General features: G+C 38.0%; 3 protein-coding genes across 3 annotated transcripts in view; 2 read left to right on the top strand and 1 right to left on the bottom strand.

The window, feature by feature from the left end:
- Positions 1–487: 487 nt before the first annotated feature.
- On the bottom strand, positions 488–3,756 carry LOC119890533 (proteasome subunit alpha type-4-like). The gene is made up of 9 exons (XM_038701845.1): positions 3,635–3,756; positions 3,193–3,218; positions 3,037–3,079; positions 2,347–2,509; positions 2,149–2,226; positions 1,924–2,012; positions 1,550–1,680; positions 1,086–1,209; positions 488–725 (listed from the first exon to the last, which is right to left on the bottom strand). The coding sequence occupies exons 2-9, from the start codon at positions 3,193–3,195 to the stop codon at positions 571–573; spliced, it is 786 nt and encodes a 261-aa protein (XP_038557773.1). The 5' UTR covers positions 3,196–3,218; positions 3,635–3,756; the 3' UTR covers positions 488–570.
- Positions 3,757–5,717: 1,961 nt separating this feature from the next.
- LOC119890494 (solute carrier family 25 member 44-like) lies at positions 5,718–10,365 on the top strand. The gene is made up of 4 exons (XM_038701792.1): positions 5,718–5,933; positions 7,374–8,042; positions 8,210–8,337; positions 8,457–10,365. The coding sequence occupies exons 2-4, from the start codon at positions 7,415–7,417 to the stop codon at positions 8,646–8,648; spliced, it is 948 nt and encodes a 315-aa protein (XP_038557720.1). The 5' UTR covers positions 5,718–5,933; positions 7,374–7,414; the 3' UTR covers positions 8,649–10,365.
- Positions 10,366–13,908: 3,543 nt separating this feature from the next.
- Positions 13,909–19,643, top strand: part of LOC119889936 (cellular retinoic acid-binding protein 1) — an 8,475-nt gene continuing 2,740 nt past the window's right edge. The window contains exons 1-3 of the mRNA XM_038700864.1: positions 13,909–14,062; positions 15,161–15,339; positions 15,921–16,034. Of these exons, the coding sequence (XP_038556792.1) occupies positions 13,993–14,062; positions 15,161–15,339; positions 15,921–16,034 (363 nt within the window). The 5' untranslated portion in view covers positions 13,909–13,992. The remainder of the gene's footprint in view (positions 14,063–15,160; positions 15,340–15,920; positions 16,035–19,643) is intronic.

Genomic DNA, 19,643 nt, shown 5'->3' with positions numbered 1-19,643 from the left:
TGTCATTTATAATAAAAGTAATTCTTTGAACTTGATTTGATGTAATAATTGCTGTTTAATTACTGTGTAAAACATACATTTGTAGTACTGTTAATTTTAACTTTTCAATTTGAGCCTTTAATTGTTTTATAAATGTGTGTGTGTAAAATAACCTAATTAGAAAAAAGAAATAGGCTCAATCATGTGGCGACAAAAAAATCCCCTTAACTTAAAGTACATGTACTATAAACAAGAAAAAAATATTTGTTTGTTCAATTGCATGTTTTAACAACAACTGAGGCAAACACATCCGTGCCTGCTTTTAGGTAACATAAAAAATGTAGAATCAGTAAAGAAAACTTCACTTTGGCGGCTTATTGTGCTGTTAAATTGTCTGAAATATATTTTGTCCACTCCGTTTCTATCAATGAAAACAGGTCTTTTTACATTACTGTTAAGAAATCCGTAAAATGTGTTTTGGAGAGGTGTAAACTAATTGACAACAATGTCCATCAATTTCCAAATTTTAATGTAAAAGACAAAAAACAATACAGGATTTGGTGACAAGAAGGGGAAAAATGATTATTCTGCTCATTTGTCTTTCTCCTTCTGCTCCTTGTCCTTTTTGTCCTTTTCAGCCTTGGCCTCCTCAGCCTCGTGCCTCTTGATGAGTACCTCTACTTCTTTCTGTTTCAGCACCTTGATTTTTGTTTTCCCGTCTTCCCGTGTAAGGGTGGCAATTTCCACTGAAACAGTCAATGTGATACAGCATTGTGTTATTGTGTATATCAAGCTGTTCCACCTGCAATATCTTTAGCAACCCGGCAAACTAACTAACTAAAACCGGTAAACTAATTCTGGCCGTTAATTACAGAGTAACTGATAATACTTCCATCTAGACGTACTATAAGAGCCCTTACTAACTTGTCTAGTTAATAAATCTTTTATCAGAATTTGGTGCTTGATTGGTCTTATCACTGTTGCTTCCTGCAGTCACACAATGCGTGTATTTCCATTTCAACAGAGATGGTAAAAGGTAATTCATTTCACATTAAACAAATAAGAATATTCAAGCAAAATAACAAGAAAGTATTTTTGAACCTCACCTTTCTCTGCTGAGAGCTTACTAACATCCATTGTTTTGTTGAGGACTTTGACAGCCAAAGCCAGAGCAGAGGACAGAGTCATCTCTCCCTCTTTGTAGTCCTGCTTCAACATGGACACTGCAGCCTGAGGCAGAGAAGTCAACACATTGAACCTTGTTATATGGATCCATTTATTGCTTCGACATCTAAATTATTGCTGGAAATTGCACTGGAATCAGAGACTATTAAATATTCCTACTGACATTTAGAAAACATGTTATCAGACTATCTGTGCTGGCTACAGTTTTGCACCATCTACAGAGAAATTTTGATCAAAAACATTCAAGCCAAAAGAACATCAGACAAACCAAAGCAAAAGAAAATTTTATATATGTGATTCATACTCATATAATCACTTCTATATGACACTGCCTGTTGAGATAACAACTCAATAATGTTCATTATATTTGTCATTTCAGACTTACAGCACTGTTGTTGCCAATACAGGTTGCCTTCCAGCCTCCATAGTTGCCACTGGGGTCACTCTGGTACAATTGGAAGCCATAGTGTTTGTCCCAGCCCATGTACAGCAGGGAAACACCAAACGGCCTCTTGCCTGCCAAGAAAAGAATCCACACAGCCGTTACTGAAATCCATCAGTTTTTTTTACACAAATACTCTTGTCAATATTATTCTAGCTTGTTTACCAATATGACATTTGATTAAGTCTTATACAAGTGCTTTGGGCAGACGTATAAATGCACATTGTAAATGTAAAGACCGGCAATATGTTGATCCCAAAAGATCACCCGCTGGATACAAGCAATAAACTAGACAAGGAGACTACTGTGGATCTTACCTCCGAACTGTGTGTACGCCTGCTTGATGTCACACAGGGCTGTCACCAACTGCTCGCAGGGTATTGGCTCCTGGTACTGCAATAAATACCTGAAGAGAAATTAAACTGGTCAGTGGTTGGTGGTGAATGTGATAAACACAAACATTTAGGGAGGTTATCAAATATTTGCAAATCAGATTAGATCAAAGTTGGACATAATTTCATTAGTGAGACACTAAAACTCACCTCTGTGCAATCAGCCGCAGCTCATTTGTCAGGACATTGGCATCTGATGTGATCCCAGCAACACTGCAGGCCAAGTCTCTGGAAGAGATGATCACACACACAACCTCAGTGCAATGGCAGCCTGAAAAAATTATGTCTAAGGAGTTTATGGTAAGAATGGCCCAAGTGTAGGGTGCTTCTGTAGTTCAGTTCACTCACTCATTGAGCTTGTAGATCTTCTCAGAGAAGAAAACCTCATCAAGCAGTTTGTGGATGTTGCGTCTCTCTGCTGCTAACAGCACTCCATCGTTTGCTAGAATCCCCAGACATGTTCCAGCATGGCCGATCGCTTCCATTGCATACTCCACCTGATACAGGCGTCCTGTAAAATACAGTCACAAAGGTGAAATTGATCTCATAAGTTGGCTAGAAACAACTAAAACCTTAAAGGTGTGTGTATATAAATCATAGTAAATCAAGTTTTTTTCCAGAGCTTTAATCTGCATGTCATGGATTTTATCTGTGAACTTTCGCAGTTGTCATTCACTGATAAGGGCCGTGAGATGCAACTTAAAACTTGTAAGGGGACCTTGAGTTAAGATTATTTTGTCAAACTACAGTTACGGAGGTAAGGAACTTTTCAAGAGAACTTAATCTCTTTTAACATCTGGTGGGTCCATCATTACAAACCCACAAAATCTTGGAAAAACACTGTTCAACACACTTTACATTTATGTCAACAGTTTGGTATCTTTGACAATAAAGTTGGCAAATAGCAAAATATATATCAACAAGACAATATATGGGTTACATCATATGGTGTGTAGCCATAATAACTGGCATCTTGGGTTTGATTATTTCACTCAATATGACTTTGATAATCAAATGGTTAAAAACAATTAGACTTGCCCTCAGGAGAAAATATGGTTGTTCGGGAATCATATCTGCGAGACTAAACAACAAGAAAAACAGGTACAATTATTAAGGTAAGCTGACAAAAACAGGCAGAAGCATATTTTGAACATACATGTGAGATTTATGTGACGAGCAGTAAAAGTTACCTACCATGTTTTAACGACGCTGAAACTGTCCTGTAAAAAACGACAGCAGTTATAAGATGATGGGGCAACCAGCAAAAACCAAAGTGGGAAGAACATTTCAGCCTGTTTGTATTAATACATATGTTTTAATTTGCAACAGTTACATAAATATCTCCTTCCCTACAACTTGACAAATAAACTGTTAAGCACGCCTCTGATAAACTTATAAAGAACAGTATGCGTCGTTTACAATCCACTTTTATCGATAGCTAGCGAGCTGCCTGCCTTAGCTAGCTGCTGCTGAACAGAATGAATCTGCAATATCTGAGCATGCTACATCGTTAGCATGCTCAGCTAACTAGTACATAATAAAGAAAGTAATATGACCGGACACAGTCAAACTGTACTTTAACGTTGTGGTGGAATAAAACTACACTGTAGGAAATATTAAAACATAAAAATATTACCTTAGTTGAAAGGGTCTAAGTTTGCGTAGTTTCCCACAGGCTGAGAGGTTCACTACTTTCAGTTTGATGTTTCCTCCTCTCTCACACCGGGATCCTGTGGCTGTGAAGTAGCCGCTCAGCAGCGCCACCTGCCGGCGGGAGGACCGATCAATTCTCACGTCCACTTCCATGGAACTGGAAGAAATTGGCTTTACAAATACACTTTAATAGAAAAGATGGAGTAAAAGTAAATAAGGAGTAAAATATACTTACGAAAAGAACTATGCTACCTCAGAGTATTCAATTATTAAAATAAGATAAGCCAACGGCGTAAGTGGTAACGATGGGCCCCAAGTGCGGGCTGTTATGGTGGGCCCTTGGGCTCCACAGCTAATAGAAATAGAAGACAAGAAACATAAACTACACAAGAGCAATTAAACTAAAAATGTTACTGTCTCCTGTGGTATGATTGGTATAGTACATGTAAGCGTAATATGATACCATCAGTGTACACCAGAATATATACAGTATAATAATGTATGAAATGATACTTAGTGTCTGTATTAATATAGAAATATGATGTATAATACATAATGTAACAAAATATTATAACATATTAACATAATATAGTACAATACAGTACATTATAATATAATATGTAATATAAAGTGAAAAGTAGTAACACACTATATATTTAGTTTTACTTACTACTTTACTTAGTCATTACTATCTTCTTATCATTTGTATTACTATCCAATTTCTCAGAATTAATCTCTGTGGTGTCAGAATACCTCATATTGTTAGCTATAAGGTATAATTACTGTATAATATAAATATTTTCATAACTGATGTTACATGGATTTGTTGTATAATTGTTCTCAACGCTCTTCTGTGCAGTTCCAACAAAGTACCTTGACATACCAATCCAAAATATCAGTGTACAATGTACAACATTTAAGTTTAACTCACTTTCTAGTTAAATATTTTAGTTAATTAATAACAAAATAAGGAAAAACGTAAATAATTTTGGTATTGTTATTAATTTTCTAGCTACTGCTTCATTTTGTTTGTTTAGTGATTGATGTGTGTACTCTTTTTTTTAAATAAACTGGCACACTATGTTGGCCGTTAGTCATCATTTTTAGACCAAAACATGAATGAAGATACAAGAAATCAGTCGCAGACATTCAGCTCTAAAAATTTCAAGAACATACTGAAATTGAACATGTATTCACTTACTTTCCGTCTCTAAAAGGGAGTGAATCTAGAATTTGATAAACGTTATATATGCCGTGGTGGAATGTAACTACGTGCATTTACTCAAGTAGCGTACAAATTGGAGGTACTTGTTCTTTACCTGAGTATTTCCATTTTATGCAGCTTTATACTTCTACTTCACTTCATCTGAGAGGCAAATATTGTACTTTTTACTCTACTAAATTTTGTACTGACAGCTTTAGTTACTAGTTACTTTTCATTTTATATCATTTTAATTTCACCTCTACATTTGATGATTTTGAATTAAACATTTTTTTAAGGATTAAGTTTTCCTTTATGGGTTGAGAAAAGTATCCTACTTCTTAAGCTAAATAAACAATTTAAACCTCCCCTAGCTGGATTTGTCACAAAGCTGAAAACAGGGGTATTTTTCTGAGCTCATAAAAAGTTGACTTTTTAGAGATACAGAAAGCTGGATACGTATTAATCAAACTTTGCCATGGGGTTTCAGGTCCAAACTAAATTCTTGTAAAAAAAAAAAGAAAAAAAGAATTGTCACATACATCCTCCTAGTTACGTAAAGAAAATGTTGAAAAAATCTAATTTACAGATGTGTACAAGTGCAGCTAAAAAAAAAAATGTAATGATTTCTTTCTAATTTTTAAATGCACCTGTAAAGGATCTGAATACTTTCCCACCACTCGTTTAAATGGTGTGTTTAGTACATAGCTTGTATATAAAAAGGTTTAGTCCTAGTCCAGTCGGACGTGTTTTCCTCCAGCCCTGGTGGTCGGCAGTGTTGGTTGAGACAACTGAATGCTCACCAGGTGTAAAATAAAAGAAGAAGAAGCTCTGCTGCGTGCTATTGGTTGTTTCAGCAGCGTGACGTCGAGTGGTTTGAATGGGAACGGGAAGTCATCGCACAGTTAGCTAGTTGAGTAGCCAGGAAGAAACTTACCCACGTCGTTATAAAACATTTAGGCAGCTGAGTGACGATACTCCGAATTGCATTTTATTTATTTATTTACCGGCTGATGACATGATGTTTTAAATCTGACCGACATTACGGCCATGGCGTTGTAATAAGCATCTGTCCGAAGAGGTAAGTTCTTGCTAATTACACCAATGCTAGCGCTAACTCAGGGCTAGCTCAGTGTTAGCTAGCACAAGCCACAACAACATCCCGCAGATGACGACAGACCCATTTTATTAAACCCCTGGTGTTTGGCTTACTTTGTTGTGTTTCTTAAGTGTTATTAGTTAACACACGACAGCTCCCGTAGCTTTCAGGTGGCTTCACTCCGGCTCCAGAACAAGCTGTCCTCTGACCGGTGTTGCCAGAGTTGCGAAGAACAATAACCTGGTGTAAGTTAGCTAATGGCGGTTAGCTAACGTTACTGTGCGACCAGGAAATCGATTTTATAAGTACACGGTCATAATACCGACATTATTCGCTGCTTTTTTGTCTGTGCCGAAGCTGCTTCTGGATCTTTAGATCAACGTAGTTAGGGTTAGCTTGCTAAGTTGTCTTGCATGACCTTCGACCTTCTCACTCAGAGATAACTGGAGATAAATGTTACTGATGATTGATGAGAAGTGATAGCTTAGCTTGGTTTAACGTTACAGTTTACCACATAATCCGATTAGTCATGGAAGGATTCATATAATTTCGGAGGTAATAATAGAAGAACAACCTAGTTGAGTTGTTCTATTTTGCAGCAGGCCCAGAGCAGAGGGGTTGATTGGTACACAATAGGGTCGAGTGAGACTATATATATTTGTCATCTGTCTGAGACTTTTTTTTATGTTTTGATACTGTTGAAAATATCATTTTAATATCTATTTATTAGGCCATTGTGAGTAATGTTGCAAATGACTATTGGATTTGTTATAGTATCTTTACATTGATATAGTGAAGCCATGAGCCAACATGTAAAGTATCCAGTATGCTGGATCAGCCAAAAACCTGTGAGAGATGATTTTATCCATATTGTCCACTCCTAGTAGGGCATTCAGAAGTTATACTGTAATGGTTACAAGCACCAATAGTATTTAGGTTCTTCCAGTAGTATTTAGGTCAATTTAACAAGACTCAACAAGGATACTCGGGCTCTTTCTGCGTCTGATGTCGATTACCAAAAATAAATACATCTTCACTCAAGGTCCAAGTCTAGTTTCAGGTTTAACTGAGATGTCAAACTACTATTTGTATGTACACTGGACAAACTATAAACACAACACTTTTGTTTTTGCCCCCATTCATCATGAGCTGAACTCAAAGATCTAAGACTAAGACACCCGTGAGGTGGATGTATTATCTCGGCAAAGGAGAAGTGCTCACTTACACAGATTTGTGAACAGTATTTGAGAGAAACAGGCCTTTTTGTGTACACAGAGAAAGTCTGAGATCTATGAGTTCAGCACATGATGAATGAGGGCAAAAACAAAAGTGTTGTGTTTATAATTTTGTTCAGTGTAGTATGTATGTTAAACTACAATTTCCAAGGTCAACGATGAACCGTTCTGTTGTTTATGCTGTCAGGCAGGAATCAGTCTGATGAGGGGGCACCTACAGCTGGCAGGATGCAGCAGAAAAGGAACATCCAGATCATCGAGTGGGAGGACCTCGACAAAAGGAAGTTCTACTCTTTTGGGGTGTTCATGACGATGACCATCCGGGCCACCGTCTACCCGGCCACACTCATCCGCACTCTGCTGCAGGTGCAGAGGGGCAAATCACTCTACAGCGGCACCTTTGATGCCTTCTTCAAGATTCTGCGGGCGGAGGGCATTCAAGGCCTGTATCGTGGCTTTATGGTCAACACCTTCACGCTCATCTCAGGCCAGGCTTACATAACCACCTACGAGCTGGTGAGGAAGTACGTCTCCCAGTATTCTGATGACAATACAGTCAAGTCACTGGTGGCGGGCGGATCGGCCTCCCTGGTTGCTCAGAGCATCACTGTTCCTATAGATGTTGTTTCTCAGCAGCTGATGATGCAGGGCCAAGGGGGGCACCTCACCCGCTTTCGGCTCAATTTCAACACAGAGACTGAAAAGTCCAAAAAAGTGTTCGGCCAAACCAGGAACATTATGGCTCAGATTTTTGCTGCTGATGGTTTCCGGGGCTTCTACAGGGGATACGTGGCTTCTTTACTCACTTATATCCCGAACAGTGCTGTCTGGTGGCCTTTCTATCATTTTTATGCAGGTAAGTGGCTGGAACTTTCTTAACTATAAAGCACTGCACTTAAGACTTTGTGTTTTGACTGATCTGTGTCTATGTTCCCAGTGCATTTGTACATCTGTAGTGAGACTGAATTCCACCAGTCCTTGCCGTGTGGTTAATACGGTATCTGTATGTGTAATGTTTTACAGAGCAACTCTCTAAAATGGCTCCCAGTGACTGCCCTCACCTGATTCTACAAGCCATGGCTGGACCTCTAGCTGCTGCTACTGCCTCAACTGTCACCAACCCAATGGATGTTGTCAGAGCCAGAGTACAGGTAACCACCATTTACTGTGCATCTAACAAAATATACAGCAGAGCCCAGGGCTAAACTGTGGTACTGGTTTTTGGTTTGAAATAATAACACAACATGTACTGTATGTGTGTTTTGTTAAGGTTGAAGGGAGGACTTCAGTCATTGAGACGTTCAGGCAGCTGATCAAAGAGGAGGGATTTTGGGGATTGACCAAAGGACTGTCGGCACGCATCATTTCATCCGCACCCACTGCCATCGTCATGGTGGTCGGCTATGAGACGCTAAAAAAACTGAGTTTGCGACCAGAGCTGGTGGACTCCAGACACTGGTAGAAGATAATTGGACAGATGAAGTATGGACCATGTACCATTTTAACCCTCAGATTAGACTTTCTGTGAAGGCACTGGATGAATGCAAGGTTTGTTTTAAACAACAACCTGGGGAATATAATGGAATGAGGCCAATTTAAATACACAACAGCTGTGTATCAGACATTGAACTTATGTGTTCATACCAACATATTTCTTGCAGATTAAGTATCTGGCCATTAACATTCACACTAGAGCCAGGTTCACAGTCTGTTTGCTGCTTAACAGGGTTTTGTTTTTAGTGCAATTGAATGTGGTGGTGTTTTAATACTGGAAGATGCAGACACATTGATGCAACCTTATAGGATTATTTTTTTTATTATTTGGTCAACAAAGGAAATGTTAATGTATCAACACAGCTGTACAATCATGTTCAGGCATCCTTTCAGTGGAGAAAGGGGAATTGATTGTTGACACATAAAAACCTGGTTTTCATTTATAACTCATAGTGATGCATTCACAGCAGCAGTAAACAATTCTTTCCCAAGTGTTCTTTTCTTTGCGCTCACCAAACTGGCTTCTATGTCAGTTTCTGCAGTTCCTTTACGCCTTTTTAAGTTGCTGCCGTCATAGTGTGACAGTCTGCTTTCTGTTTTTAATTGCTTAATGTGCGTGAGAAGCCTCTGTGTTGTAGGTGCATTTCATGTAGTCCGCTGCACAAACATGGTCAAAACACAAATTCCATGCAAAACGGAATACATAGAGTACAATATATTTGTCAACATTTTTGTAACATGCTAGTATGTCCGGCATCATAGAAAATATTGCCGTGATCAAGCTGGTTAATAACTGGCAGATTTTGTGTACTGGTGGTAACTACTAGAAGGCATTTTCTATAGATTTCCATTGTGCTGAGCTGCCAGTTGAAACCTGTGAAGCAAGAAGCAGAAATAATGCTGTTTCCCTATTGTGACAGTAAATGTGCAATAATGTAAATGTTTTATCCTTTTTAGCACAAGATGTGATTGTTTATTACTTATACGTTGTGTGAAAAACATGTCTTTAAAGGAATTATACCTAATTTATTTTCTTGAATGATTTGTGATTATGACCACAAAAGTGTCCAAAGTTGTTTTTTCTGTTTAAGATGAAGATTGTGGCTCATTCAGTTTGTTGCTTTTGTAACTTTTTTCCCCACATGGCTTTTTAGTAAAGATGATTCATGACAAAAGTATAAGATCAGATGTGGTCAGTTTGTTGAACTGATCATATAGTATATAGATATGATGTGATATATAGAATGGTAATTGGCTGTTTTAGTTTGACCGAAGGCATATTCCTAAATCTGAGAATTTATTAAAATGAAGCCATATGGTCCCACAGTGCCAAGACAAGTTGTAAACATATAATGGATACCTAATGAACTCTGGTATACCTTGTAGATGTTCATGCGGTGACGCGCTTCTTCTTTTCAAAGCATGTTTTACTGAATTCCGCTCACCTTGTGGGAGAGAAGGGAAACGATGCAGGCTTCTGTAATAAGATTGACTACAGTCTGGAATTTAATCATACATTTTTAATTTCTTTGCACAACTTTCAGTAACTCTAAAAGTATGATTATGTTGTCGGTGAAAATCAGAACTCAACTGTCATGTACAGAATACACTTCACATCTCGTGTTGTCTCAGTGTGTCTTGTTTCATCTGTTTGGTCAATAAAACTTCACAGCTGCTTAACATCAGTTTGTGTTTTACTGTGTTACAAGCGGAATAAAACCTATGCTGCTTTCTTCAATTTCATTTTTTTTTTTTTTATAGTTTGTTTTTAAACTTTAAATAATTGTGTGATTAGCAGTTGTCCTGTCAAGTCTAACCAATCTGTAGTCATTTCAGAATTTTAAATCACTTCAACCTGGAGTTTGAAATGAGAATTTTGCAGAAAATGTTAACAAGTGTTTATTAAAGGATCCTGACTAATACATTTTTGAAACCAATAATAATATCAATATTTCAGTATTACTTTTTTTTTTTATTGTATTTGTTTTTTAACATGAACAGGAATAATTGTTCATTAACAGCCAATTTCCATTATATGTTGATATCTTATATGTCTGTGATAAGCTAGTATCTCTGATTTATTGTAAATCAAGTGTGCTGTGAACACCTGACTGGAAGGTGTTGAATGTGTTTTTGTCTGTTTTTAATCTCAAACTGCCCAAACACTGACATGAATAAAATTAAGGTCAGGCTTTAGCAGAGTCCTTAATAAAACAGAACTGCATGGAATCACTGCACACATGGTCACATTCGACTATGTGACTCAGGGTAAATCCTTGGTTAGACAATAAATGAATAAATGTTAGACCAAATTAAAAAGCTATCAGCGGGATAATGTGTCTTTCAGGTATCTGCAGTGTTCAGCAGCATGTATGTAGGAAAAGGTTTTGTGTGAACTCATTAACGAACACATTAACAAAAAACTACATGCCAATGTTCCTGATGTCCTCAGGGAGTTCATTGTGCAGTTAAAAAGGTCTGTGAGGAGAAAATGTGTCAATGCATCTTATTGAAGGTGACACTCTGACACCAAAGGTCATATCTCATTATGTTAGTTAGATAATGAGATAAAAGAAAAATCAGCTTGGTTTAAATCCAGTGTTTTTCGTGATGCCTGATTTGACCATAAGGAAAAAAAACCCTGCAACATTCAGCATGATTCTTGAAATAAAAATTTAACTTGCATTGCAATATTGAGGATACTGGTGCTTTTCGTGATATTAGAAAAGTATTTTCTCACCAGTGTTTGTCATAAAAATGACTCAAATCTAACAAAATAGATACTTTTGTGGTATTTATTTAATTGTGATGTACTTCTGTAGTGACTAAAACTTGAAAAACATTATATTTAACGTTCAAGATTTACCTTACTGGAGAAATATATGCATAATACTGAAAAATGCTGCTGTTTTAAAGTAAAAAAACCAAACATTTAAAGTCAGATTAAACCTTTCAATCCTATAAAAGCAGCAGAAGTAACTGACATAAATGTTAAAAGCCCCATTTTTCATAAACAGGGCAATAGATGGCAGTAGATAATCTTCTCACATACCATTTTTTCCTCTCCATTCTCACAAATTCTCAAACTTTGCCTCTGTGCTACACTCAAATGTTCACTTTCCCCCTTGGAAATAAAACCACCCAGAGACCAACACATAGATCTACTGATGAATGAAACAAACAAGGAGGCCTGGTGAAGACGATGGAGGGCTGACACTTCATGGTGGGATGATGGAGAGCTCCCTGTTCTGCTCTATACATTAATTATCAAGCTGTGTCGGGAAGGCACTTTGTCAAAAAGATAGATGAGGGGCTGCCAGAGAGGGAACAAATCTGACTTGGCCGGGGTTAGAGGAAGGGCCTCTCATTCTCATGGGATGGTGGTAGTTGTGTGTGTGTGTGTGTAGGATAAAAGGTTCAAAGCACTGAGAGGACTGATTGTGTAATCTTCTTTGCAGCTTTAGCCAAAAATATATTTAAAAAGCAATGAAGGGCAAGAAGTATCAGCAAGCAGCTTTTTATTTACTATATGCTGATGTCTTATCTTCAGTCTTGGTGAAAAGATGAGACTGAGGTTTCAATAATTGAGTTACAACAAACCATTGTCTTTGAATAATTTATTAATAAAAGAAAATGACAGAGAAGTACTACATGCGTAAATCAGCTGGACCAGAGGTTCCTAGGACAGTAACTAACGTCCGGCCCAGAGCAAAGGGATGCATAATCTTTTAGACAGTCAAGTTGCTATGTTCAGGGAACAAGAGATCCTCTCCCTGCCTTGATTGTTCAGCCAAGGCAGGGAGAGGAACAGAGAGAAAGCTAAACAATAAAACAATGTGTCAGCTTTGACCTACACCCTACACATGTGGACTAATATAATGAGTAAAATAAGAGAACACGTTAAGGATAAAACCGTGGATATATTTAAGAGATAACAATAATAGTAATACCATTAATTCATCTTTGAAGGATAGCATCACATTTTTTCAAGTCTGTCTTTTTAAACCAATACTCAAATGTCCATATATACATTGAAACAGTTTTTGGTTGCTGTAATTGTCCCTCTTCCTCCTGCTGGCCATGAAATTATCCTGTCCCAACGCGAATCCAATGTACGCCTCATTTTAACTTCAGCTGAACTTTGGAAGTAATTTTCACACAGTAGGCCTACAAGGATTGTCTTATTTTGAAATTGCTTCAGGAACAGATCTCTTCAAGGCCAGCATGGAGAGCAGGAACCAAAAGCTGTTTCAGTGTAAATAATGAGATGTGGGTAGTGTATAAAGTTAGACTTAAAGAAATTTGAACCTGTCCTTTAATTATCAGTCTTGATAAAAACTACCAGTGGGGACCACAGCGGAGTAGACAACTGCACTTACTTATTTAATGCATTAGCATTAGCCATGCAGATAATTAAGGTTGTATTTGCCCCAAACCTGCGCGAATATCTGCCATTTGTCATTTCTTCTTCTACCTCCCACAAAGGAGGTGAATGGAATTTTGTTTATTGTGCTCAAACCAAATTTACCAAAATTTAGCAGCTACTTTCTACCTAAGAAATAATCTCTATGAAAATAAGGTCTGTGGATTTTCTCAGATGCTGTTTCTGCTTGCTGCTGAATTTTTTATTGAGCACCACAGGCAAAATTACATTCACCCCCATTATATTGGGGTGGAGGCAGAAATCTCAAGAGACAGATATCTCAAATCCTGGGGAATTAAACCAAACCTATCTGCATGATTAGATACAGGACATACTGGAGGTATGTGAGAAAATATGTGTTTTTTAGAATTTGAATGTATTGACCCTTTTAAATGAGGTCCCAAACCCTCAACACATCTGACAAAGTAGATCCTCTATTCAGCTTTAGGTGCCAAAATAAATCCATGAAAAAAACAGACTGATACTTCCTTAAAGGCCTTAAAACAAAATATTTGTATAAATGCACCATTAAGTTCCATTAAACCTCAGTCAGATCAGATGGCTAATAATGCAGATGAGATGAGACATCAAACCCTTCCAACAGAACCACGGCCATTATAATAAATCTCTAATGAGAACAAACCATTAAGACTGTGTGTGTGTGTGTGTGTGTGTGTGTGTGTGTGTGTGTGTGTGTGTGTGTGTGTGATTAATGTGTGGGAGAGGAGGTAGAGGGGGTTTGGTCTGCTATGTGGGATCATAGCACACAGGGAGGAGAGTAGGAGGGAGCACAGGGACTGGAGGGAGAGAAAGAGCCTGAAGAAAGGGAGCGGAGAAGACAGACGACAGGAGGCGAAGGCTGACACACAATCAAAACCCCACAAGAAAAATGCCCAATTTTGAAGGCACCTGGAAAATGAAAAGCAGCGAGAATTTCGAAGAGTTGCTCAAAGCTCTTGGTGAGGACAATTTACTCTTTTTTTTCTATGAAGGTGTGAATGTGTTTTAGTGAGAGAGGTATTATAAATGAAAATCCATTGACTGAAATGAATAGAGGTCTATTATCTGCGCTGTAGACAATTGTATCTGGAATAAAGACTGCAATCAAGGTTTATTTTGAAATGCATGCAGCGTGGACTGGTGAATAGTGTTTTTGATTTTCAAATGTAAAAAACTGCATGAAATGCATCCAAATTGGAGACTATACATAGATTGCAGACAACAGACAACATTTTCTTTTCCACCACATTTCCACCAATCCAATACCTCAAATGCATTAGCGCCATAATATCACAGGTTTTTGCTACAATTTTAATTGTATTTCATATGGACATATAGTTCCAGGAGACACATTTAAAGCAGAAGCTGCTTGATCCAAAGTGGAGTACAACTGGTTTTAATTACATACTCATGCATTGTTGCTGTGTTTGAGTGATGGACTACAAGGAGGATGGATGGGAAACAGACTGTAGCAATCTCTCATCTAATTGTTTTCACTGTAACTGCCCGACAGAGAGGGTTAATAGCTTTTTCCACTCATTTGGAGGACAGACTGATCTACAAGAGAGCTAAACAAAGCAAACGGCACCAGCATTCCTCCCTCTCATCACCTTGTCACTGCACCCTCCATATTTGCAACATCTGCTGATAACAATCTCAGTTACAACTGCTGGAGGATAATTTTTTTAATGAAAACCATCTGCTTTATACTGTAACATCTCCTCCTGACAACTAAAAAGTGATTTATTTTCACTGCGGCATGACTGTGTGAGATAGATACTTATACATTTATGCATTCTTAGGATAAATAAATTTCACTTCTGAAACGGGTTTTTGTTTCAAACCACCACTCTTTGGTGTCAGAGGCAGACAGAAAAAATGTAAGGTGACGCAACTCACCGTCAGATAATAAGATATGAAGAAAGTAAGTATTATACTTCATGGCAATAGGTTGGAACAAAGTGGTTTTGTACATCAGATTATTGTGAATTTTGACTCATCAGCCCGACTTAATATTCATACCGTGGGCTCACAGGCAGCTTTGTATGTGTTTTCAGGTGTGAATGCCATGCTGAGGAAGGTAGCAGTGGCGGCTGCGTCCAAGCCCCACGTGGAGATAAAGCAAAATGGCGAGCAGTTCTACATCAAGACTTCTACCACTGTCCGCACCACGGAGATCAACTTCCTCATTGGAGAGGAGTTTAATGAAGAGACAGTGGATGGGAGAAAGTGTAAGGTAATTTATTTAAACACCACATGATGTGCACAAGAAAAAACAGATTTTTTTTCTTTTAATCAATTCATAAACTGCCCATTCATCAAAATTTAACAATGAATAGTCAAAATTCAAACCCCAATCCTACATTTCCCATAATGCAGCTCAATAGTGTCTTTCCTAGTGTCTCTGTAAATGCACGTGAGGGTCTCTGGTGACATCATCTGGGTTATTTTCCAGACTGGAAAGTTCCTCCAGGGCACAGATGACACTATATAACACAGCCAATGTAGTACCTCTTGTGAAGAGTAAACTTCATGTGTAAAATTACTGAAGTGGCCCTTTAAGTCTTATATTTTACTTAAATTAAGGGAAAACAGTTGCAATGAAGTAGGTAAAAATGCACTCAAAAATCTAGAAATTGTAGTTTTTCAATACTAAAAATATGTTAAAAAAAACTCCTACGCAGAGGGACGGGACAAAGAGATAACCACACCATCCCAACTGATCTATCACTTAGCTTTAGTGCTGACATCCTGTTAGGCAGGTGAAACTGAAGGGATAAATATAGGAAACCTCATTAAAGTGCTGCTTTTCTACAGAGTTTGGCCACTTGGGAGGCAGAAAACAAGATTTACTGCAAACAGACTCTACTGAGTGGGAACGGCCCGAAGACCTTCTGGAGCCGGGAACTCAAAGGGGATGAACTCATACTGGTGAGTCGTTTTTGAAGTTTAATATGGTGATGGATCAGAAAGACTGTAGTCTTAAATGACTGAAGATCAGATTGTACCCAGAGATAATCTCAAGTCTGTCACCTCCGGACCTGCATGTGTCTCTTCAGGCTCTTCCCATTTGTTTCTCTTTTATAAAATTGTGGTTCCCAAATGTTCTCGTCCCATCACCCTGAAGAAGGATATCTACACAGTGATTCCCCTTTTCATCTAAAATCACTCAGCAGATGAACAGATGTTTTGCAAAGTGGGATGAGGTGTCAAATTTGGAGGTCACTGCCTTTAACCTCATGGGTCCATTTTCTTCATTAATTTTTTTCTACTTCTTTTTCTGCGAATAAGAAAATAAAGGATTGGCTAAAGGCACATTCCTCGATTTGTGTCAAAAGCAAAAGTGTGGTGTAGCCTGCCGTTAATGCCACTCTCATATCTCTAGCCTACCGTAAATATGAAACTACAGCCAGCAGCCAGTTAGCTTAGCATAAAGACTAGAAACAGGGAAACAGCCAGCCTGGCTCTGTGCAAAGGTAACAAAATCAACCTACCTGCACCTCCAAGTCATTCTTTTCAAGCAAATGTAGCAACAATTCTTGAATATTTTGGGTTGTTGATCAACTAAAGAAGACATTAGCTTGGACTTTGGGGACCTGTAATGTGCAGACCCACCCCATTTGCAGTCACAATATAAACCAAAAGATAAACTGATAAATCCATAGTTAGTTGCAGCCCTAGGTTTTACACTTATGTTACATTTATGTATGTGTTACACAGCAAAATATATAGCTTCATATTAACCATACAGACTCTAAACCGTACAGAAATTAGCAGAATTATGCCAGAGGCAGAAACCAAAACTAGACAGATGGTCAAGAGAGGCCAAAACTGGGTGGTGACACCAAATGCGAAAATGTTAAGATGATCTGATCAAGATTTCTCCAAATAATACGTAGTTCCTATGAAATGTTCTGAACTCACATGACCATTTGGGGATACCATCCATTTTCCATGTTTCCTTCTTTTGCCAAATGAGGGTGTGGATTCCTGTAAGAGTAAGACAGCAAATTATCATGATTCATTGTTTTTTATTTATTATTTTTTCACATGGAGGGGGGGTGAAAGATATCCATAGAAAATGGATAAAAAGTTTTTCCATAAAGGTTTTTCTTGGTCATTTGATTTCATTATTGGGTGCATGATCTACATTAATATAAAAATGACACAAAAGCCTGAAAGCAAGTGACCCTGTACACAAGATAAACGGTTGACGATGAGAGTGAGTGAATGAGTTATTTGTTACAGTTTGCAGCAGCACCTATTCAGGGAAACTTAATCTAGATGTCAAAGGACTGAATTAACATTTCACTCCCATACGTTTGTTGTTAGACAGCACTTCATGATCTTGCATCCATCAGAAACACTTCTGCCTCCAGTTCCTGGCAGTTCCAACATCACTAAATCAAAGCATTTTTCTTGTAAACATCTGCTCAGATTTATTGGCCAGATGTACAACAAAGCTGTGTCCAGTTTGGCTGTGATGGAGATCTCCTCTTTACTGACTGTGACTCACCTCTTCAGAGAGGCAATCAAGAATAAATTTGATAGGGGCTGTAATTTGGACTGAAAGCAGGTTTCGAACTGGGAACAAAGCTTTGAACAGCACCAAATCTGTTTTTATTCAAGTTAAGGGTGTGTGCGTCTGTCCATGTTGGAGTGACAAGCTGTAACCTGATAGGCATGTGGGGTTGAATCATTGGAAAATATAACGTGACTTTTCAAGTTTTAATGGGATACCAGAGGAAGATGTCAGATACATTCCAGGCTGTTCTGTAATTTAAAAATAACTCCCTCGTATTACATCTCATTTAATGTATTGTTTAGATTTCAGATTTGATGCAGAGATATTTGGCCCTGTGAAGCAGACTGTGACATATTTTACCAAAATCCTGGAGCCTGAGGTCACTAGCTGTACACATCACCTTTAAAAACATTATGTTGAAGAGAAATTTACATAATGAACAAAGGCATCTAGTTATATATATATTATGGCCCAGAAAAACAAAGTTCTTGATGACAGTGTGAACATACACAAATTTGTAAAGTTACAGTACTGTGAAATCTTCAGAAAAAGATAACGGCCCATACTATGGTCTATGTAGTTTACTTTGTAGAAAAATACAGCACAAATGGCACCAAAGTCAAGGTAATCACCACAAAAACAGCTTTTTAAAAAGTTAACAAAGGGAACCTCTGGTATATAACAATACTATGAAGAATATTCTAAATACTAATAACAATGTAACATACCATTTTGGAAGTCTCAAAACACACAAAGCGTGAATAAAGTGAATAAAACATTTTCACACCCCCAGTTAGAAGTAGTGTATTGATGTATGTGCTGCAGTGTGGGACAATAGTATCTTTCATAGAAGAAGAGTTAAGGATGATTGTTGTTTGCCAATTGATTCATATTCACTTGTCATTTTTTCAGTGTGAGCACACAACATAGAATTATGAAATAGTACGTAACTGTGACATAGCTCAGGTCGGATATTGCATTGAATATGCGTAAACTCGTCTAACTGGAATGAGTTTAGTCAGGGAGAAATTTATGAAGAATATAGCAGCCAATAGCTTTGTAAACCTGGGACAAGGTGTAAATCCTCCTGGTAGCACCAGTTTCGTATTGTGCTGCTATTAAACACTGCTCGTTTATCTACACATATTTCACTAACCTGAGTTCATTCTCCTCTCTGCTCACAGAGGAATGTGAAAAAATGCACATTAACTTGAATAAAAGCATTGGTCAGCAGATGAGGAAATTAGGCTCTCAGGAAGAGATGGATGGACGTAGAGCTTAATGAAGACAACATGCGGTGGACAATGACGACCATTTGGAGAGTCTACAGTGAAAAGGAGAAGATGATAAATGCTTTAGAATACACTCAAGGGACCTCATATACTTCCTTCACATATCAAGCCAATAAATATTGATTTTTAGAGATTAATGCAGTTGTGCCTCGGCTACTTTATAATGGAACTGGAGCCAGATGAAATTTTGTGGATGTGATGACGCTGGGGGTCCAAATCTGTGCATCCTCCTGTGGGTTTTAATTGGTCTCATTGATCATGCTGTTGAAAAATGCCAATGGTGTTGCCTCCAGTTAATGTCTCCCTCGGCATCGGCCCATGTGCCAGATGGAGTCGTCTCAGCTCCATTTTTCACAGCACAGGTCTGTTTCCCCGTCCCGCTACACTGCATGGCCTGAGATAATGATAATGTGTGGTGCTGCAGTTGGCCACAATGCTATGCCCCTGGGACTCCCATAAATCTTTGGACACAGACACACCCACCCCTCACCCCGGGCATCCAATGCTTTTTTTCCATTTTCATATCAGATTTTGTCACATCAGTATCTTTAGCAGGCAGCTGTGTCAAATTAAGATGATATTGATATAAGCAAGCATTAATGGTGGAAGTGCAACAGAGCAGCAGAAAATATAAGGACTAGTATTATTATTAGAAGAAATGTAGGAATACAATACATGGGGCTGACAGAAAAATCTAAAAAGTTAATACTTCAGAATAAGCTG

This window comes from Micropterus salmoides, unplaced genomic scaffold (genome assembly GCF_014851395.1).
Source record: "Micropterus salmoides isolate LMB-PRFRI ecotype aquatic unplaced genomic scaffold, ASM1485139v1 Ms_hic_scaffold_6, whole genome shotgun sequence".
NCBI classification, from domain to species: domain Eukaryota; kingdom Metazoa; phylum Chordata; class Actinopteri; order Centrarchiformes; family Centrarchidae; genus Micropterus; species Micropterus salmoides.
The sequence above is the reverse complement of the archived record's forward strand: the minus strand, read 5'-3'. Positions and strand labels throughout refer to the sequence as shown.

Coding starts and splice junctions, on each gene's coding strand:
- LOC119890533 (XM_038701845.1), bottom strand. Junction 2,227..2,346: donor AAGATCTACAAGCTCAATGA/GTGAGTGAACTG, acceptor CATCTCTTCCAG/AGACTTGGCCTGCAGTGTTG. Junction 2,013..2,148: donor CTGCGGCTGATTGCACAGAG/GTGAGTTTTAGT, acceptor ATTTCTCTTCAG/GTATTTATTGCAGTACCAGG.
- LOC119890494 (XM_038701792.1), top strand. CDS start 7,415: ATGCAGCAGAAAAGGAACATCCAGATCATCGAGTGGGAGGACCTCGAC. Junction 8,043..8,209: donor TTTCTATCATTTTTATGCAG/GTAAGTGGCTGG, acceptor AATGTTTTACAG/AGCAACTCTCTAAAATGGCT. Junction 8,338..8,456: donor TTGTCAGAGCCAGAGTACAG/GTAACCACCATT, acceptor TGTTTTGTTAAG/GTTGAAGGGAGGACTTCAGT.